Below are 22,819 nucleotides of genomic sequence, written 5' to 3'. Positions count from 1 at the left end.
GCATTTATTCCTCCTGAACCCTGTTGTATATTTAGTCATTTGACTGACCCAAACTGCTATTGCAAGGCCCATTTGAACTTCCACCCCATTTTTATTGAATCGACTTGCTTTTTAAGAAACTCAGTATGTTCCATTTATCTCATGTTACTCAAATTTGCTATCAGCCACCTTCCCAAGCAATATACTGAATTCCTCTTCGCCATCTGTATCAAAGAAATGTTCATCTTCAAGAATAATATCTACACTTAAACTTTCCCAGCAACCCTTCTTTGTCCTCCATAGTGGAAGCAAGTACAATTCTGAGTTTGAAGTTCAGTTGTCGGTCAAGCAAGATACCAAGATCTTTCATGCTCTGTTTCAGCAAAAATGAATGCATTGGGAGAGGGTGGAGTCTGTGACAAGCGAACAGAGTTTGTGGTAAGAATCACAGATGTACACTTATACATAACAGCAACTTGGCAACTTCCTTTGACAGGACGAACCATAAACTTTACCTTCTAGAAGAAGGGCAGCAGGACCATGAGTTCACCACAAACCTGACTTGGAAACGTATCACTAATCCCTCACTATCATAGGGTCAAAACCCTGGATTTCCCTGGCTAAGGGCACCATCAATGTAGCTGCATCGCCTGTACCGCAGCAGTGAAAGAAGGGAGCTCACCACCACATTCTCCAATGCAGTTTGAGATGGTTTCTGTTTGGTGTTAATTTAAAAATGACTCATTTGTGGCTTTATGTACTACAGGCAGTGTCACAGTATTTGGGAGATGGTAGGGCTGCAGAGGTAAAGAGTCTGATAGTGTAAGGATTACGGCATTGCACAGACAACCTAATTATCATGAAATAAAAGGCCCTATTCAGTAAGCTTAGCGATTTGTAGACTATTACTAGGGAATAAAAAACAGGAATGCTGTTCTTAACACTTAAGAGTCATAGAGATGTAGAGCATGGAAACAAACCCTTCGGTCCAACACGTCCATGCCGACCAGATATCCCAACCCAATATAGTCCCACCTGCCAGCGCCCGGCCCATATCCCTCCAAACCCTTCCTAATCATATACCCATCCAAATTCATCGTAAATGTTGCAATTGTACCAGCCTCCACCACATCCTTTGGCAGCTACTTCCATACACATACCACCCTCTGCGTGAAAAAATTGCCCCTTAGGTCTCTTTTATATCTTTCCCCTCTCACCCTAAACCTATGCCCTCTAGTTCTGGGCTCCCCGACCCCAGGGAAAAGACTTTGTCTATTTATCCTATCCATGCCCCTCACAATTTTGTAAACCTCTATAAGGTCACCCCTCAGCCTCCGACGCTCCAGGGAAAACAGCCCCAGCCTGTTTAAGCCTCTCCATGTAGCTCAGATCTTCCAACCCTGGCAACATCCTTGCAAATCTTTTCTGAACCCTTTCAAGTTTCACAACATCTTTCTTATAGGAAGGAGACCAGAATTGCACGCAATATTCTAACAGTGGCCTAGCCAATGTCCTGTACAGCCGTAACATGACCTCCCAGCTCCTGTACTCAATACACTGACCAATAAAGGAAAGCATACCAAACGCCTTCTTCACTATCCTATCTATCTGCAACTCCACTTTCAAGAAGCTATGAACCTGCACTCCAAGGTCTCTTTGTTCAGCAATACTCCCTAGGACCTTACCCTTAAGTGTATAAGTCCTGCTAAGATTTGCTTTCCCAAAATGCAGCACCTCTCATTTATCTGAATTAAACTCCATCTGCCACTTCTCAGCCCATTGGCCCATCTGGTCCAGATTCTGTTGTAATCGGAGGTAACCCTCTTTGCTGTCCACTACACCTCCAATTTTGGGGTCATCTGCAAACTTACTAACTGTCCCTCTTATGCTCACTCATTCAATAATATCTGTTAGGGAAGTGACCAGCTGCATGTTGTCAAACTTCCTGTGATCAAACTCTAAATTCCACTCAAGCTTCATTTTTTCCAAAGCTGCCCACTTTGCTTCCTTGTTGAAATACTTTTTGTATACTGATCTCTGCAAAATGCCATGGTAAAAGAGGGTAACAAACACAGGTCGTTGCTATATCATGATGTATTATCCTCTTCATTTTTGTGCAATTCTGTGCTGGCCTTGCACACATTCATTACAACATTATTGACATGAATACCTGGTTTGTCCCAACATGGATGATTAGATATGAATGGAAGAATAAAAGTGGTGGCTAGCAGAGGGGCTTCTAAAATGTTTTACCACATCAAGCATATCTGAATAGCATTAGAAAGTATGGCCAAATAGCTTGCAAACATCACTAAAAAGCAGGACAGGTGAGTTCAATGGTATAAGCACACAGTTCATTGAAAAGACAACACGAAACACTGGCAAAGAAGAAAAGAGATTAAAATTCTAATAAAAAATTAGATACTTTAAGTTGAGAATGCATAATAGAGTTCTGACTTAAAAGTGGAGAGATGAAACTTTACCATGAGAGCAATAGCTCCTCATTGACTTATGGGTGCCTTTATTTTTCAAGTTTATAAAAGGAATTGTTAACGAATTCTAACTCTTAAATAATAGTAATTAAATTGTGGCTTTAGTCTTTATTAGTCATTGCTGTTCACCCTGTGTAAAAGTGCCTATAAAGGAATGTGTTCAACAGTTTCCTCCTGTTTTTATTGTCAGTAGTCCTGGGATAGTCAATAATACTGGCATGTCTACCCAGATCACTATCTTTTTTCAAAAATATTTTAAAGCAGCTACAATTTAATGGCTTCATGACTTACAATAGTCAGCAATATTTGAATAAAGTGAAATAATTAATGGGAGACAGTATTGCATTAGGGACAGGTAGATCCCATCAAAACTCAAATTGTTGCTAGCCTAACATTTTTGCATATAGTTTTGGGAAGGTGTAATAACCAGATGTCACTGCCTCAAATAAATTTAATTTAAAATCACAACACCAGGTTGCAGTCCAACAGGGTTATTTGGAAGTACTAGCTTTCAGAGCACTGTTCCTTCATCAGGTAGCCGTGGAGTACGATCATAAGACACAGAATTTATTGTAAAAGATCAGTGTCATGCAATTAAAGTGATATTGAACAAACCTAGATTGCTGTTGAGTCTTTCATCTCTTAAAACCACTTGCAGCCATTCCACAAGATGAAAGATTGATCAGCAATCTAGGTTTGTTCAATATATCATTTTAATTGTATGACACTGTTCTCATGCTATAAATTCTGAGTCTTACGAACATACTCCACAGCTACCTGATATAGGAGCAGTGCTCTGAAAGCTAGTACCTCCAAATAAACCGGTTGGACTATAACCTGGCATTGTGCAATTTTTAAACTTGTCAACCCCAGTCCAACACTGGCTCCTCCACATCCTGAATAAACTAATTGAAGTAGTGAAACTGGTTTCCCTACCAACAGTTGCTCCCACAATGCAATGTAAGTGTTGTTTTCAAGGCTCACCTGACCCAACTTTCAATAACTGAAGCAAATTTTCCCTTAAATCTGGTCAACAAAGCAAGGAGTATGGAGAATCTCAGCCAAATGATTGATATGTTGATCTTCCAAATCTTTGCTTTCAATTTTACATGAAAAACCTCACAAACATTAACACTGGCATCTCCAAACCATCACTGCAGGTCAGCATTGTTATTTGAAAGGTTGTGCAGTTTTCATTACCATTCTTTTACTGTGAAGAGAGTAGTAATAAGATTTGAGAGACTAGGAATATAAAATGATATTTGGTACTCACTAATGGATGTTTTCACTTTTAAACCTTTTATTTCCTCTTGATTTACAAATAATGTATTACACAATGTATCTGTACAGTTCCGGTCTTTCTTACACTACAATATGTTGGTCTCAATTTATTGGTGGAGAGGAAAATTGAACCAAGAAAATTATTTTAGAAGATTGAGAAGTGAAGAATGCGACAGTGAGATCAGGAGCGCAGTCACCACAATTTACAGCTCTGAGAAAGGCCCAGTTGGTTCTTTCTCACGGTAAGGACTTCCTTTCTTGTGGTGAATGACATGACTGTTGTGGCAAATTTTATCTACTGCAAGTAAGGTAAGCATAATGCACTTTTCCCTTGTATTTGTGGCAGTTGCTTCACCTCATTGAGATCACAAATAATGTCTTTCAGTATAAAACTTTGGCTTAAAAAAAGTGCTCAACATTTAATTTCACAACTTCAGCTTCTGACAATTCAAGAATAAAACTGCCGTATTCAGGTCAAGTATACAACTTTCTCAAATACTTCAGAATTAAAAATGGGCAACATGTTTTCTAATATAAATACACACTCACTCATTCACAAACAGAGGCACATTAACATCTGAACATTTTCAAGGCAACATATTATGCTATTTACACTGGTCAAGGAATTGCAAATACAGTAGTCTCACATCAGGTGGTCATTTGTGAGAGTCATGTAGTTTACCTGTAAATCTATTTATAAAGACCTCAAAGTCTATAGTGTGTAGAGGAGTTCATTTTAGTAACTCCAGTCTTTCTTTATAATTACTGTTAATCATAGTTCATCAAACAGTGACTGTACTTCCAACATCTTCATACTGAATAATGAAGTAGGGGAAGCTTTGGTCATCATTAAAGATGACAAAAATCTGAGGTTCCAGCAGATTATCCACACATGAATCATACAAATCACTGGAAGGGTCAATAGGAGATTGTGGTGGTGGTCTTCGCATCGAAGGCTTGCCCAATGTGTACTTCCCTATAAGGACTTTTGCTAAGAACATATAATGAACACCTTCTTGTGACTTCTTTGAGAAGTTGTGAGAATAGCTTGCCTTTCTGGCAAAATAGCTGCCCTGTCCAAACATGGTGGCATGTTTTCCACACACCCTGGGGTCAAAATTATGTTTACAGATGGCATCAACCACATCCTGGGAGGTTCCATGAAACAGATGTCTTTCGTTAAGGATCTTGTCCATTTCGGACATCTTTCGTGACATGTACTCCTTTTTCCTGTAGCAAAAACAAAAAAGATAAAATTTACTGTATGACATGTGAAGTTTACCTTCTAAAAAGAAAAAAGAAAAGCCAGAGAAGAATAACTAGTGCATCTATGTACAAATTCCATAGGCAAAACCAATCACATTGGATAAAACCTGTGGTGCACATTCTACTTGATACAGCACTTTTCAACAGGATAGTGAAACAAAATAAAAAAGGATTTAGAATGGTTCCACACTGCAATGCATCATTCAACAAATTCTCTTCACTTTCCAGGGTGCATTTTAACAACTAAGGCAGAAGAAACTCTAACTGCTAAATGCATACAATTGGAACCAACCTGCTGGAACTGATGTAAGCCTTTTTAAGCTTTTCAATACAGCACCAATCACAAGTGATCTGTCCTAACTGCTTATCTTGTATTTACCCATATCGCTAATACCTTTCAATAACAGAAATTGATCAATCCCAGCTTTAAAAACTTAACTACTGACCCAGGATTAACTGTTGTTTACACAGGAGAAGTCCAAATATACCATCCTTTGTGTAACCTCCTGAAAAAGCCCAATTTTTAGGCCATGTCCCCTGGATGTAGATTTTTAAATCAATCCTATCAGTTCCCCTGAATGTTTTAAACTCTAATCAAATCCTTTATAAAGTGGATAATGCAACCTAGCTTATATAGTGTCTCCTCGAAATTTGGGATCCAGGTTTAATTTGAGTAAATCTACTTTGCATTCCCCAATGCCAAAATATGTTTCAAAATATAGGGCCCAGACTGGAAAACAGTGCTTCAAGTGTGGTGTAACTGTAGCTTCCTACATAGCTGCAACTTGACTACAAACCTTTGTATTTCAGTTCTTCAAATTAAAAAAGGCCAGCCTTTTAGATATATGTTTTACCTATCCATCACATCTGAATGTGACACGTCATTTCAGACCTCCATTCAGAATTTGTCAGCATTTAGGAAGCATTGTGATCTAGCTGACACAAAGCTTACTACCATTTTTACCAGCTTCAATTGTCCAGCATTCACTGTTTCAGATAACAGCTGGTTCTTCCCAACTTCCCCAATTTATACTAAAGTTTTGACAAAGATTCATCTGTGGTTTTTGATCCATATTTAGTTAGTAGATTAAAGGCCTGGGCACATAATTCAGTTTTAAAGTGAAGCCCGATTTTCACTTGAAATGTGTTTCCATCAGTAATGCTGTAACATTGTTTAAATATAGCATAACAGATCATCCGCCCAGTTTTCATTTTTATTGGATTTCAATTCAAAATGAAAGCTTGGTAGTTTCTATAATGGGCGACCAATCTACTATGGCAGTTTTACAGCTAAGCAGCAGATGGAGAATACCAATGTACGCTATCATACCCATTTTTCGCTTTAATGTTTGGGCACCTTTATGGCCTGGGTTAAAATCTTCTGCTCTATTCCATTACTATCTAACACTACAAGACTAATTTTCTGACATCATACCATTAGCAGTGAACAGGCAAGTATCTCTGCCGAGTGGAAATTCAAAACATTATTCATAATAAGCCAACTGCAAATACTGCAGTACAATCAGATATTGCAGTGAGTCAACAGTGTAACTTGGAACAAAGCAACTCAGAAGTAAGCTGCAATTAGCATAAAAAAGGTAAATCAAGCCACCTCAGCGATTCACTCATACGTTTAGAAACATCACAATTTTAAATAATTTTTGCTACTTAAAAATGCAATTAACTTCTTCAACCAAAAGACAAGCAGTTTGACTCAGGGTCAATCTTTCATCTTCCACTGAATAGATTGGGTATTGTTTAAAAAAGACTGAAATGTGTACTGCTAGTATATGAACTACTTTTGCGAGAGCCAAAAAAGGTTTGTTTATAGTATCTCTACCACAAAAATTGAAATGTACAAATCGACTTGTAATAGAACAGGTCACAGGTCAAACACTGCACATCATAACAAATGCTGAGTTATGTTCTATACTCATAACAGGGACTAGTATTCACAGTTCAAATGCAAGTTTAGTGACTGGATAAAACATTTTTGTTTCAATCAATTTCTTACCTTTTATATTTTTCCCAAAGATACGGATTTTGTACCCTCAGTATATTTAAAATTCTAAATTTAGTTTCTGGTATTGTTTTGTGGAAAAGATTATATACAGTTCTATAGCTTTTGTCTTCTATGGAAACAGGCACTTGAATAAAATCTTCTGATAGTTCCATCGAAATCCATGTTTCAGGATAGAGTTTTGCATGGGAAGAGACAGCAGGAAAGCTGGCTTGTCGAGCAACTGATCCATCTGGTAGTTTTGCAAGACCGCCTAATGTACCAGCTAGAGTCCTAATAAGAAAATAATAAAAACTGTTAACTCTCTAGTGGCAGCATAAAATAGTTACACATGGAATCATAAAGCACTTTGAAAAGCTAGATGGGGAATATAATTACTTGTACGTTACTCAAAAATTTTAAATTGTGTCCAGCATGAAAAAAAAACTGGTTTAAGCTGAAATGTTCCCATCTGTCACATCGGCTGTCTTTAGGGGCTCTCAGAATGAAACTCTGTTATAATTCCAAAAAAAAAACTATCATTCTGGATTTCAATTCAGATTCTCAGCTCATACTCAATTGTAGTTCTAAAAGTGTGCAGCATTGTTGTAGAGATGTTAAAAAGAGGGCCCTTTTGTAACCTTTGATGGCTCAAGTGGACTTTAAAGATTCCCTGGTATTACCTGAAGACAATTAATTTTTTCTCACAATGACACAATATTAGGCTAGTATTCATATGATACTGATTATTGGGATACTGATGCAGAATTGTTCTTTGATCTACACATGTAATAACAATTGCCACTCTTCAAAAAGAAAAACTGGCTCATGCATGAAGCACTATACAAATGGACTGGCATGCAGTAGCCATGAAGTTAAGAGTACCCCAGTACTGCTCTTTCCAGTGAAAGTAGAAAGGCAGCTCATTGCAGTATGTTTTGATGCATAAAAACAAGAAACCATAAGTTAATAGTACATGCTATATATTCAATATTTACAAAACTTTAAAAATCATCCATATAGTATTTAGAAAGTTGATGAATGTGAGACAATGTATACTGTAATGCTAATATTTGACTAATCTCTAAATTGTAACACTGGAATTCTTAAACAGGCGGTCAGTTTTATTACCATTGTGTAATGTTTAATACTTAAGTAGAAGAATTGATTCCCTAATATTGAAACCATCATTCTGCATCCTGATCACTACCTTTGTAGCTCTCAGACTAACAAGAAAGGCACATTCCCCTGAAGATTTAATCTAACTTCATGCGTTATCCCAACTAGGTTTATAGCACCTTTCACAACCTCATGATGTGGCAACTGCTTGACAGTTAAGGAGGTATTTTGAGGTGTAGTCACTGTTGTATTGGCAGTCACTTTGCACACAGAATGTTCCCATTTATAGTGATGTGACTGTGACCAATTTGTTTTGAAGTTCTGTTAGTTAATGGAAAGATATTAAACAGGATACTGAGAAAAGGCTGTTACTCTGCTTCAACATGGTCTATGGGACCTTTTACCTCCACCTGAAGGCAGACCGAGCCTCTGTATAAATTCCATCTGAACGATATTGCCTTGGATAATGCAGTAACCTCACAGTACTATTGCAGAATGTCAACATCAATTACATGGACTGCATAGTCTCAACTAGATTCCATAAAATTTTGACTTATCAGCAGGAGTGCTTGCTACCCCTGACTCATGGCTGACCCACAGATGGCAGCACAGCACCAGTTAGTTAAACTGGAAACCCTGACAGTTGTTCTCCCCTCCCAATGCATGCATATACTTAAACATAGTATTGATTCAGGAAATTCAAACCTCAATTATTTGGCTATTTGGTTGCCTACTTTTACAGAATTTATGAAACTCTCTCAATTGTCATTCCAGAATGGCATCTGGACCAGTATAACTAGTATTACTTATAGCTCTGCATGCCAATGAGGGCCAGAGGTTTTGGCAGCTGTCAAAAACTTGTAAAAGCAGACAAGAGTCAGGTAGCCAAAACAGCAAAGAAGGAGCCCATTTAGCCCATCAAGTCCATGCCTGCTCTCTTTACAGCAATGCAGTCAGTCCTCTACCCTCACTTTCTCTGCATAGTTTACCTTCTTCAAAAACAAGTAATCCTGTTTGGAGACATTATGTCATCATGATGGTTTCTCTTTTTGCCTGAAAGGCACACATGACAGATCAAAGGTAGTGTTCATCCAGGTTAAAGAAAATCTGTTTGGAGCCTACAGGTTGTTTTTGTAACAATGCCAATAAGGATGTGTGAAAACACTTCACAACCAATGACTTACTTTTTTGAAATACTGTAATGACAGCTATTATATATGTAAACAATAATGGCTCCAGGAACCATGTTTCAGGATACTGAGAGAGGAGAAGTAAGAAATAAAACATTTAAATGATACACATGAGGCTGGAGACCCTATGTTAATGCTGGAGGTAAGCATTGCTTCTGCTAAATTTTCAGAGCAAATCAATCACTTTGTTTTAGACTGTCTGGAGGTTATAAAAGGTGGTGAACAGAGGTGCCATTTTGTGCACACACACAGAAAGAAAGTGCGAGAGAAAGCAAACAGCATTTAAAGATAACTGGAAAAGTATCTTATACAATGAATATTATACCTTCTCCAAACAGTTTTTTTAAAAAAAAAATCACAATTTCCTGTAATTACATTTTCTGTGAAAGGATGCTGTGAATGTAATTATTATTTAGATTTATATCAGATGCATCCAGCTGGGGGTTGTGTACTGTGCTCTATAGACTCCTTCAACTATTATTCCACTTGTTGGCATTTGACAATTTTAAATAAAATGTTTGAGCACTGCATATATCCAGAGATAATGTCAAAACAGATCAAACTTAGTTCCATAAAGGGATAGAAAATAACCACAATTTACCACTACTGAATAAAACTTCAGCGATATTTGAGGTAAAGGCTACTAAAACATATCTGGTTGTCATTCAAGTTATTTACATAACCTTGTTGAATATTTTGCAAACTTCACAATTCTATAATACGAATTTGCCTCTAAAATACAGCTGTCACTGGAGAAATTTTGTTAGAATGGTTTTAACTTTTGGTAACACATCTACAGTACAAGTGCATACTAATGATTTACACATCAGTAGCCAGTAAATTTGATAGAATATTGAAATTGTGCCAATTCATATGAGGAGTCATATAGCCACTGTTTGAAGTCACCAAATGGATTACTTTAGGAAGACGAAAGTTCCTCAAGCAAGATAAATTTGTGTCTTTTTAAAAAAATGTTTCCATTGGAATATATAATTTAGGTCACTAACTAACCCAGTCAGACACTATTTTGTTCTGTCAAGTAAACTCAGTGCTCAACTTACTGTAGACAAGGTAACAGCAGTACACGAGAGCGAAACAAGGGTCGCCGAGTGATTCGTTGCCGAGTGCCAAATACAGCATTCTGCTGAAAGCCCTCCATTAAATTCAGAATATATCTATTTTGCTGCATAACGAAGCAGATCTCACTCATTCCGCGGGATGAGGCTTCCTCAATACACTGAACGACGGCCTAAAAATTACAAATTAATACATTTTTTAAGAATGAGAAACAATGTTACGAACACGGAGATAGAAATCATTTTCTGTACTGAACACTAGTTTTAACTTTGAAAAAAAGTGCTCAGATTTTAATATCAGTTACGCACTGAACTGCTGATACTTTGATTTTGTAATATGTGTATCTCTTTCTTGACAGCTTTTTATATCACAATATAAGCTTTTGAGTGAAGGCTTGTTGTCTCACCTACTTTACTGTTAGGCTTATAGAAACAACTGCTGTTTTGTGGTCTTTCTCCATTTACAATTTTAAGCAAAGGTTAACATCTTCATACAATAAAATACATAAAAGAAAGAAATATCATGACCTTTCAATTGCTCTTTTAGCACAATTTACTTTCACACATAGGAATAGAACGTAGAGTTTGCTACAATGCAAACATTTTAATGTTGTCATTTAAATGATGTAAGAATTACAATTTTCAGGAATTTGATCCCTAGACAATCTGCATTACAGCAATTGGCTAGCATGACAGCCATTTGATATTACCTCAGAATACTCTCTCCAGCCAAAGTGTTCCCTGCAATAGTACTTCCAAACTGTGTGGAATTGAGAGTTGGAACTTGCCAAGGAAACAGTGGACAATCTCCTCACTTGGTTGAATTCTGCATCATAAACTGTCATCAAGTTAAAATCCAGTGAGAAAACACGACCCCTGAGAAAGCAATAAAATATGAATTACCATTCCTGGGAATGCTACATTTTGTCTAATCATTAAAAATTAGAAACAAGATTAAAATCAAAATCTTTGCAAAATTTGTAAAAGAGAATACTTTTCATGCCAGTGATCTTAACAAAGTTCATTAGAAAAGAAATCCAGCCTACAAATGCAGATTTTCTCTTCTAATGCAAAAAGTTCCATAAACAATCTAATGTTGTATAAAATGCAACTATTAAAGAGCATGATTGATTTAGTATCATTCATTAGGCTACATGAAATAATTGCAATGCAAGACAATAAATAAAATCTTCAGACAAAAATGGTATCATCCAGCTGTCTTAAGTCATAGAGCTGTAGACTTTGGATTCCAGACTTTGGATTCTTTGACAACCAAACATACATACTTGTATAGTTAAGTCATACCTTTGATGTCCTGAATTCAATTCTAAATAGTTGCATATGTAAGTTGAAAGATGGGCAGCAGTTTGAACCAGGCAGCCATTTTTTCAGTATTGGTAAGCTGCAAAATGCAAAACCCATAACCATCTGCAGTACAAATGTTCAACAGATGATAAAATCTGCTAGCAATAAGCTGTGACTATACTGTATGAAATACAAGCTACTAACTGCTGAATATATTAAAAATTTGCTTATCGTTTCTATCAAGATTTTCAGAAAGTTGAAACTGTAAATCCAGAAAAAAAATTAGATTAAGTTCAAAGTAAAACTATTTATGAATGTTAAAGTTAGATGAAACTCAATCTCTGTTTTCACTATTGATGCCATCAAGGAAACATTGGGGGTGAAATTTGTCATGGGAAGGAGCTCAAATTTTATCCTTTTAGAATAGATTGGAATGAACCAAATCTCATCTTCCCCAGGTTTTAATTTGGGTTGGTGTGCTCCTACTGCTAATAATTTGTCTACAAATGGAAAATTAGTCACTTTTCACTACTAACAAGTTAGTAACTTTACTGTCCACATTCTATTGCATACAGGATAGACTGGTTCTTTGAATGGGTGTTTTACCACCTAGCTGATTCAGCAGGTTGGATCTGGTCCTGTGAAAAAATGTTGAAACGACTATGTCTGGAAGAAACCATTCACACATCCCAATACTAAGTATCAACTATTCTTGGCCATGAAATGAGAGGATGCCTGGAGTTCATCCTGGCTCAGGAAAGCATGCCGGGAAAACCACTTTTCATTAGAACTAAGCTTGTTAACAATTGCTGTTCTGTTCCTGAGCACTGAATGTTGTAAAACTACATTTGCACATAGCAGAATAACAATATGTGTAATAGTACATGAAGTCAAAGTATTTCAAGGAGATTTAAGAGGTAGAGGTAATCAAAAAGAGCATGGTCACCATATTAAGTGAATGAAGTGCTTCCATCCATGTCTGAACAGGCAGTGAATTGATTTTGCAATGATTGCCTGTAAAGATCTTATCTAACCATTAGGCAAGGCACAAGTGCTGAACAAAATACACACAAAAAACTGACTCGAGAAAACTACAACTTTAGAAAGCAATTTATCAATAAAACCAGGCAATTGAAGTTTATGGTGTAAGGCTGAACACACTAGCATGGGAAAAGGATTAATTAGCAAATAGGAAACTGTAGGTATAAATGGCTCATTTTCAGGTTGACAAGATGCAGTGAGTGAACTAAGACAGAGATCAGTGCTGTGCCCGCAACTATTTACAATCTACATCAATGTAGAATGCATAGCTTTGGCAGATGGAGTTAGTCATATGGAGATGGAAAAGTGTGAAATTGTCCACTTTGGCAGGAAGAATAGAAAAATGCATATAATTTAAAAATCAAGACATTGTAGCACTTTGAGGTGCACAAGAATCTGGGTATCCTGTACATAAAAGCAAGTGACTAGGAATTCAAATTTTAAACATTTGTTTATTAGAAACATGGAATATACAATATTCATTTGGGCATTGGTAAAATTTAGAGTATTAGGGTACTTAGAGTACTGTGCAAAGTTTTGGTCTCCTTGTCATTTAGACAAGGCTCACTTAACTGACTCCTGGAAGAGAATTATCTTATGATAGGTTGGGTCTGCATCAACTGAAGTTAAGAATGAGAGGTATTCTTGAAACATACAAGATTCTGAGGAGACCTGACAAGCTAGATGCTGAAAGGATGATTTCCTCTATGGGAGCTAACAGTATTCTGCTATTCTAAAAAGGGCTCTCCCATGCAGGATGAAGTGAGGAGACTTTTTTCTCAGAGGGTCAAGAGTATGTGAAACTCCCACAGAACAGTGGAGACAGAATCCTTGAGATTTTTTTTTTAAAAAAAGGCAGAGGTAACAGATTCACATTTAAAACAAGGGAATTAAAGGATATCAGAGGGAGACAGTTGTGAATATGAGGCCACAATCAGATCAGCCATATGGTCAGTAGACAAGGGGCCAAATCATGTGTTTGTATTTCACGTGATCGACATTTATTTCACTTAAGCAAAGCAACCTGGATCAGAATGGCTTCCAAGGAAGTTTTCCTACTCCTGCTCTTTAGTTGTAATAGAGGCAAATTTTCATCCACCCACTTTGGTAATATAGTAAATGGCAAAAATGAGATTCCACTGTTTTCTAATGAAAAATTTCACAAATTCATACTCAGGTCTAAAAATAATAATCCTGGTGTAGAATTCTCACCAATATCCCAACTGATGTATCAGCTCAGCAAGTTTAGGAATATTTTCATTGGGAAAAATATGGAGCAAGTTGTTAATGTTGAGGTATAAGACAGAAAAGAAATCATGGGATATTGAGCTCCCAATAAAATTTGCTTTATCTGAAACAGATCATTGGCCAATAAAGTGATTTCCACCAGAGCAAGTAATGTCTTTGAGGAATCTTGAAGAAAAACAACTTGAAAATTGCAAGCTTGCTTTTATGGCTATTAGGATACTAGTTCAGAATTCATGCCTGTTCCAGAAACTTCACCTAATTAAACACCCCAGTGGAGGCAACACCCCTTCAACCACAGCTATAGAATTGGGTGAAAGTTCACTTAAGCATGTAAAGACTTGAAAGCTTATAGTATTTTCCACACTACAGACATCCCCATCATCACAAGACTATTGATTTTAAAAGTGATGTTGCATTTTTCTTAAAGGCAAGTCATAGTTATTTCAAAATAGTGCTGTAAAGTGCTGCAATCTCCTTTAATCATATTTACAGCCACTGCTTCAAGCTTGCTGGATTCTCAGAAACACAAATAAAAACTGTAACATCAACAATCTCACCAGAGTGTCTTCTAAAATGATGATTTGTTACATTTGTAAAAAAACAACTGATCTCATTTCAACCCTGATGAGCAATTTCCAAGAAACCCTCTTTAAACTTGGATTTAACAAATCTTACATGAGTCAAGACTTTTCAGCTCTATTGCAACAATATTGGGAGAAATAGGAGGATAAATTATCAACTGATAGCTGCTTGAACCATTACTGAGAACAGAACGTGTTGACTTTTACTGAATTCTGCTCTTATTTATGGTTGAAGTCTTTATTCTGGATATTGATTACACAAATAAAAAATGTCTACTAACAGGGAATTAGGATAAACTTGTCATTTTATGGCAAAGAAACGGAAATAAATAATTTTTAAAACTTGGATACTGACAAATTTAATCTTAATGAATTTAGAGAATTCTAACAGATATCTGACATAAGAAAAGCCCCACACTGAACTCAGTTAGTGAAGATATTTCCCATAATGGAAGTAACCAAAGAAGCCAGGAATGTAAGGCATTCCATTTATGGTGTACGGTGCACTCTCTCAGCCAGGGCATCACAAGTACTGTCAATCTAGACTAAGGAATGAGAGAATTAGCCTAGTTCCTCACTCTTAAGCATTATCCAATGACCATCAATAGGATTTGTTGCACATAAAGACATCATATGATGGGAAAATTAGTTGTTTGGTGCTTTTTCTTTGTAGAGTATGTGACAAATACTCATTAAATGAATAAATCCCAATGATGGAGGCATTGGGTAATGAACAGAGAACAATTGCTGGAAGATGATTCAAGTGTCTTGTTGCTGGGAGAAAACTGGAGGAAAAAAGTCAGAAGGGATGTGAGGAAATGAACATAATAAAATGATACCACAATTTTTAAAAAACACCTACAAGTCTAATTTCAAATTAGCTCATTTCAGTTTTGACAGATCATGACAGCTGCATAGTCAGCATTTTATTGTTTCTAGCTGAGGTGTCTCAAGGTTATTGCTATTCCTGAGAAACAATAGAAACTTTAAGTCTTGTGTTCTCAGCTGTTTCTAACCAAACAAATTCTATTTACATAACCATTCAGCCATTGTGACATTGTCAACCTGATGACATTACCACTACATGCACCATTAGAAAGCAGCCAGTTCAGTCAAGCAAAAAAAAAGTTGTTGTAGATCATGCATATTTCGCCGCAAAATTCAAAAGTAGGCTTCACATAGAAGTATTTATGTTAGCTCATTTAAAACTGTAGAAATACTAGGATTGCATATAGAACAGTTGTTTTGCAATCACCCTTTCTGCTTGAGGTAATGGTACAGTTCCTTCTCAGAAGGAAGGATGTAAAACAGACACTATGATTATGGTAAAATCTCAGTTTGTTTGAAATATTTAGCGACAACATTCTCCCTGCTTCCTCATTTTCCATGCAACTGCCATCATTAATTAAGATTGCCTAATTGATCAAAATCTCAAACCTGGGCCAGAAGGTTGGTTGCAGGCTCAAGCTCCACATTCTGGTCAGAAATGACAATGTGGAGCCTTCAGTGACACCTCTGAGGGTATGGCATAATGACAGATTATTGTTTCTTAGATTAGAGAATAAATCATGGTTCTGGCTGTCTGTTTTGATGAATACTAAAAGTCCTTGTGGCACTACAAGAACAACAAAGAAGTTCTTCCAGTGTTATATCCAACATTTCTCAGTCAAGCACGAACTGATCATTCGTTTCAAAGTTCATTTGTGGAGCAAGTGGCTGCTATGTTGTCATTGTGCTTTATATAAAAAAATTAAAACACTGCATTCAGCTTTTGTCCTCAGACTCAGTGGGTGGTATAAAGATAATGGAAAAGGTTCAGAGCATGGCTTAAATAAAGATTTCCAGCTTAAAGAATCTTACTTACTCAGATAAGCTTAGTAAGTTGTATTTGTTTGAAACATGCAATTTCAACCAGATTTGAATGAGATAAATGCAACAGTTAAAAGGGCTTAATTCTCTTTCAGATGATGCACTGTGGATGACAAGATTCTTATGTATAAATCACAAAAGGTGCAGCAAGCTTAGACATTGGGTCCATTATTTTAACAGAGAAAAGTAGATCTATGGACAAGCTGCCAAATCAATGAATGCTGATTCTCTGCATACATTCAATAAACAAAGCTGAACCATTTCCTGGACAAGGACAGGCCACATCTTAAGAGATAGATAGATAGATAGATAATCAAGTAATAAAGAGTAGTCAGTCTGATCTCCTGAATAGGTTTTCCTCATCTAAACGTGTAGCAGAGAAATATTCTCTATACATCCCCATCACCAACTCCAACCCCCTCATCTTCCAAAATGGCTGTGGGGCTTTAACGCTTTTGCCTTCCCCCATATGGCTCCTCGTAGGTAGTGGGCTAGCAAGGGTCTAAACCGGATGCATCAGCATGTGGAAGGCTTGTTCAACCATGTAACAATAAATACTTATATAGTGTCTTTAGTATAGCAAGAGTTTCCAAGGTGCTTCAGAGATAGTAGAAAACAAATTGATAACCAGCCATATACAAAGGTATGTTAGGGCAAACTGTTTGATTAAGGAGTGTCTTTAGGTGAAAATGCAGGAAGAAAACTGCAGAGATTTAGGGAGAGAATTCAAGAGTTTACAGCCTTAGTAACTGAATGTGTACTGCCAGTCGTCTGGCAATTATACCAGAAATGCTAAAGAGGTCAGAGTTAAGCAACACAGGTAGATTGGAGGGTTGGGGCTGAAGATGATTAGAGATTTAACAACAGGCAAGTCAACTAAGGAATTTTAAATTAATGGTGGAAATTTAGAGCAGAGGTGTTATTTAACTGGGAACTATTGTATACTACTGATCATAGGTTTGAGTGAGCATGGCTTGGTATGAATTAGAAGAGGTAATAGATTTTGGATGACCTTAAGACTATATTGAATTTAAAATGAGAGCTCAAGTAAGCTTGGTCTTTCCCTTATGCCAACTTTGTATATTTGCAAGAAAATAATTATGTTAAGTACTGAGAAATTTTCATGTTAAATCCCCCAAATAAAAACAAATGTTGCTTATGATGGGTCAGTTTGGTGTACAGCATATCAATATTATAGTGAATGCTCAGTTACTTTTTCAACAGTACAGCTTATTGCAAAGTAGTGTTGACTCCTTTGTTCATATATGCCTCTGTAGTTTAATTATACTTTCTACTTTATGCCATACTAAAATTTCTAAAATTATAGCAGGAATTCACTTCTACCTCAGCTTATATTTGATCTTCTGAAATGGCTCAGAGCCATTCTCAGATGTCCTATTGAGCCCGACACAAAGATAACTGTCAGAATTCTAATTGGTTAGAGACGAGCAATTGATGAGACTAGTGATTCATACTGCTCAGTTGTGTCCTGAATATTGTTTTGTTGCTGCCTACAGCACTAATCCATGTGGCAATTGTGAAAACAGGCTTCCATTAAAAATGTTTTTCTTTTTAACAAGCAAAACTGAAAACAAACTTAGCAAATCTACATAAAGATCAGTACAGATACATTCCATAAATACTGGTCTTTTTAAAAGTTAGGATCTGCTAAGAGTCCTCATTCATTATCCTTTTAACCAAACACAAGTTGCATATAGATAGAGAAAATGTGACTGGTACAGTAAGGGTTAAGATATTTGTACTACATCAGGCTCAAGAATATTGGTGGAATGTTTTGTATAATTTCCATGTCACGTTAAGGTAATCTTATATTGCAGTGAACACACAATCCAAAAAAAAAATGTTCTGGTCCAGGTGTTTATTCAAAAATAATTGTCATTAACATGCACCATTTTTCAGAAAAGGCTCAAAAATAAAAAAACTCCAATGTATGTATAATACTCAACTAGTATTAGCAGTATTTAGAAATGACTGTATTAGTATTTTAAACTGGTCACCAGCAACCACCAATGCATCACATTGTAGAATTGAAGAGTTGATTTTACATCCTACAAATTCCACCTGTAAGAAAGGAAATTTCATGCAAGATCTTACCTCACCCTTTAGCTTTTCCAAAGACAAGCATCTCAAAAAAATGTTAACTTTTGAAAAGTTACAAACTATTTCTGTGTTTTTAAAAACTAATTTATCCAAAATTAGGATCAATGACAAGGCATGACTGGAACACAATCGATTTAATACTGTACTGATTAGAATACACTATCTCTAATGCTAAATCACAGCATGTCGAGTCTTCCCAATATATAAAAATTACAATGCAAGCAGATATGTGGCAATATCTATTTACAATTAAAGCCAACTGATAACTGAAGAATTCTAAAAGTGCAATTCAGGTCACTCTTAAAATAGTAATCCTGTAGTTCATATTAGACACATTATAGATCAACAAATATTTTTCCTGCAAAAAAAAAATTGCATTGCATCTATTGTGCCATTAGTTTATGCAAGAATCTCAATAATCGAGAAATACTTGTAGTTTCAGTTTTCATTACAATACACACAAGGAAATATGATTGTCCAGTCATAACTGAAGACCATCCAACTATCCCCAAAATACTTAAGTATCAATATTAATCACAAAATTGTCACTGAATTAATCAATCTAAGGAGGCTCACATTTCTTACACGCACCATACTAAACAATTACTGTGGCCTGTGGATTATAGTCTTGTTACATTTATATCTACCACAAAGTGATAGAAAGTAAATGTGCCCCCAGTAACTACACATGATTTATTACAAACTCATTCTTCTGGAGCTGCTTCATGACATGGCAGAAGGGGAATAGGGTGTGAGATATTGAATTATCCCAACTGCTCTTCATGGATACAAGTAGCCAGAATAAAAGCAATTTTGACAGAGACCTAGGAGCAAGTCAGGTGCGTCCCTCTCAGTGAACAATTTTGAGATAAGAAGAAACACAAAATTTTAAAAAAAAGATATGCAGATGCTGTAAAACAGGAACAAAAACAGAAATTGCTGGAAAAGCTCAGCAGGTGCAGCAATCTCTGTAAAGAGAAAACAGAGTCAGGTCTGGGTCTGAGGAAGGGTCACCGAACTCAAAACATTAAGTCTGATTATTTCTCCTCACAGATGCTGCCAGACCTGCTGAGCTTTTTCAGCAACTTTGGAGTTCAAACAAAAGCTTCACTTTAGCCTTCTAATAGCAGTGAGCAAAAAATTCCAAAATTATTCTCTAGTGCTCAGAAGGGTCATTACAAGCCACTCAGTTACTAACAAGATATGATATATGAACAAGGTTCAAAGTAGAATGGTATGTGCTGGTATAGTACTGACAGCTGTCCAAGCCAGCACATTACATTCTAGAATTTTAAATCTGGAATGCATCACTGTATGTTGCATACCATCACTTTTAAGCCATTTCTGTACAAGAATGATACGTTGATCTTATTTTTATACACTTGCTGAAGGTCAGAACTATGACAGTTAGGTAATCTACAGGTACATGTTCGAGTTATGCAGACATGTCTAATCAGTTGACTACTGCTGGGTTGCACTCAACCTTCCTGCAAGGGAGGTGCTGAACAGGCAATTTCCTGTGTTCAAACAAATTTTCATTAAAGCTAGGTTACCCACAAATGATTAACAGCACTAACCAATAGTGTGGTAACCATGCAAGCAATATGCAGCACTAACTTGTTTACAAGTATTTTGGAAGGGCGCAGCATGCTGTTATCTGCATCTTGTTACTAGGGAAACACAACATCATAATAGAACTGGGCTTCTCTTCCCACTGAAATTCAACAGACATTCAAGCCAGCTCCCTTATGGGTGCCTCACCTTTATCAAAAAGCTTTTTTTTTAAATTGTCTTTACTCAGACAGCTTTACAGCTACCTTTTCCATGGAAATCATCAAATTCAAATAAAGACTTTTTTATTGCTGATTTCAGCACTTTAAAATTTTGAACATTAGAGGAACTTTTCAAAACAAGATAAACAAAAAAAAAGTACCCTGCCTGTGTTACTTACTGGTATTGAAGTTTGACTTGGTCATTTTCAGGATTACAGTACAGTCTTTCTAAATGTTCTTGTGCATCATCAGACAGGGCCTGCCAAGTCTGAGTTACTATATTTCTCAGCTGCCAGTGATAAGGTAGAACTGTGTGATGTTTCAGACAGTCATTCCCATAAACACAAATCCCCTGCAAAAATTCGTCACATATCTCTATTCCATCTTCCTGATGGGTATGATACTGTAACTGAGTCAAAAGATCAAAGACAAGGTCAATGGATGCCTCCTCGCTCTTATCCTGAAAAATGCCAGTCTTTACATCTTTCTCGGCCTTCACATTGGGCAGTAGATCGAGAGAGGGGGAGCTCTGACAGAAGTTGTTGACATGCGGCTGGGCTGTGTTGTTACAGCGCTCTGTGGTGATAGCATCTTGGGCGGAATAGCAAGTTGGGTTCTGGAACAGCAAGTTTGCAGCCGTGGAGATAATAGCTGATGCTTCTGTGGCAAAGGATCGATCAGCTGGGAGCCCAGTTTCCTGGCCATCGTGTTCCAGAGCCGGCAGCGGCTGCATCTGGCCAGGACTTCCCGCAGATGGCATCAGTGTGGAAACATCATTTCCTGACATCGGGCACGCTCGAGTTTCCTTCGAATCCTTTTTCAAAGGTTCAAACAAACCGGTCCGATTTTCCACACAGCTGCCGCACAGGAACACCCCGTCGCTCAGTTTGTCCGACCGTAACAAGCTGGTGAGGATTAACCCCAGCGCTCGGAGATTCCTCACCTCCAACTTCCTCTGCGCGTGTTTCTTCTTGAGGAAAGTATTGAGGAGCGGCGGCACTCTGCAGGAGAGGGGCAGCTCCGAGGGGCACGTCCCCGCTGCCGCTCTGGAGCACTCCAGCTCAGGGAGAGGCAGCCTGGAGCCGGCCGGCCGTGAGCCACACACATGTAAACTCTTCTCCATACTGCGGTCACTGTGCACGACCCCGGACTCACTGACCTGCTGACAGAAAGACCCACCGTCAGTCATTCAACAAGTTTGGCTTTTCTTTTAAATTCCCCCCCTCCTCTTCCTCCTTCTCCGCCTCTCTCTCGATTAAATAGTGTTCAGCTCAACTAAAGACTGGAATCTCTCAACTCCTCCCCTCTCTCTCTCTCCCTCCCCAGGACCTGTTCCCCCACCCCCATTCCCCTCAGGCACGTAGGGCGAGCTCCCAACAATGCTCAGGATAATTAATCCCAAACCTCGGACGTGCAGAATGGGATGTTCCCAGGAGCTGCGGGCGGGCGGGCGGGCACTGCTGAAGGGAGTTCGGGGCGGTACAGGAATTGGGCGGTTACTCACACAAGTCCAGTTCAGCAACTTCACGGCAAATCGCCCTGAACTTCCCCGCAACAAGAGCTTGATTCAGCAAAAAAAAAACACACAAAACTAAACAGACCCAACAGCTAACGAACCGCTGCTGGAAGTACGACTCGGTCGAGCGCTGATTAAATTTAAAAACACAAACAATATATGCAGCACACAGATTCTAAACACGTCCATCGACAGGAATCCCAGTCTGATTTTAGAAATGTTAAATATAAATGTTTAGCACCAATGACCGCAATGACCAGGAAGGGTGACAGACTTCAAATCTCCCCCAAACAAAAATCCTCCGGCACTGCAGGGGTGTTTAATAACTCCAGGACTAAGGATTTTCCCACGAAGTTCACCTGAGCAGTTTGTTGGAAGTGACTGAGCTGAGCCCTACCTTGGCCCCCGACCAGTTGAGCGTCAGGCTGGGGGGAGCTGGGAGACGCCGCCGGTGAGAGCATGGAGCGAGGGGCCGTTCACTTCGGCCTTGCAAATGGGAGTGAGGTCCGCCGCTCTCATCAGGCGCTGTGTTGGAGCGGGGAGAATGAGCTGGGCTCCACTTTAAGCAGAGCCAGGGAAGGACAGTGTTCACCTCCCGCCGCCGAGCTGCCGTCCCTTTAAGTAGCGACCGCGGGGTTTCGTCACTCGGAGGCTGGGCGGAGTCTCTCAGTGCCTGGTAAAGCTAAACCGTGCGTAGGACTTTCATCTCCAACTCTTAACTTAGCAGGAAATAGCACAAGGCTGCTGCTTATTTATTCTGCCTCTAAGCTGTTGCTGCAAGTGTAAAACTGAACTATAAATAAAATGTGCTTTGACTCTTTTGTTTACACTACTGCTTTTTAAAAAAATAAGTTTAATAATGTTAGCACTTGCTCTCTGAGGAATGGCCCTATCTACAACAGATAGAACGAAGCGGAGTTTACTTCACACAAATTCAACTCCACCACAGTTCTCCGGTAGGTCC

The 22,819-nt window shown here is 37.9% G+C and overlaps 1 protein-coding gene across 3 annotated transcripts; it reads right to left on the bottom strand.

Moving 5' to 3' along the window:
• Window positions 1-3,753: 3,753 nt before the first annotated feature.
• Window positions 3,754-22,486, bottom strand: tiparp (TCDD-inducible poly(ADP-ribose) polymerase). Of its 3 annotated transcripts, none has more exons than XM_072572656.1 (6): window positions 22,253-22,486; window positions 20,519-21,501; window positions 11,113-11,278; window positions 10,388-10,575; window positions 7,033-7,311; window positions 3,754-4,982 (listed from the first exon to the last, which is right to left on the bottom strand). In XM_072572656.1, the coding sequence occupies exons 2-6, from the start codon at window positions 21,460-21,462 to the stop codon at window positions 4,535-4,537; spliced, it is 2,025 nt and encodes a 674-aa protein (XP_072428757.1). In that variant the 5' UTR covers window positions 21,463-21,501; window positions 22,253-22,486; the 3' UTR covers window positions 3,754-4,534. The 3 variants fall into 3 exon arrangements, with proteins under 3 accessions (XP_072428757.1, XP_072428756.1, XP_072428754.1); XM_072572655.1 differs by having other exon boundaries at window positions 20,519-21,498; window positions 22,253-22,485; XM_072572653.1 differs by lacking the exon at window positions 22,253-22,486 and having other exon boundaries at window positions 20,519-21,543.
• Between the last annotated feature and the right edge of the window lie 333 nt (window positions 22,487-22,819).

This window comes from Chiloscyllium punctatum, chromosome 6, assembly GCF_047496795.1.
Source record: "Chiloscyllium punctatum isolate Juve2018m chromosome 6, sChiPun1.3, whole genome shotgun sequence".
Lineage (NCBI taxonomy): Eukaryota > Metazoa > Chordata > Chondrichthyes > Orectolobiformes > Hemiscylliidae > Chiloscyllium > Chiloscyllium punctatum.
The sequence above is the reverse complement of the archived record's forward strand: the minus strand, read 5'-3'. Positions and strand labels throughout refer to the sequence as shown.

Excerpts from the sequence above, each read along its gene's own strand:
- tiparp (XM_072572653.1), bottom strand. The coding sequence starts at position 21,528 with ATGACTGACGGTGGGTCTTTCTGTCAGCAGGTCAGTGAGTCCGGGGTC. Across the intron at positions 7,312-10,387 it reads CTGCTGTTACCTTGTCTACA|GACTCTAGCTGGTACATTAG; the intron begins GTAAGTTGAGCA and ends TTTTCTTATTAG. Across the intron at positions 4,983-7,032 it reads CTTTGGGAAAAATATAAAAG|GAAAAAGGAGTACATGTCAC; the intron begins GTAAGAAATTGA and ends TTTTTGCTACAG.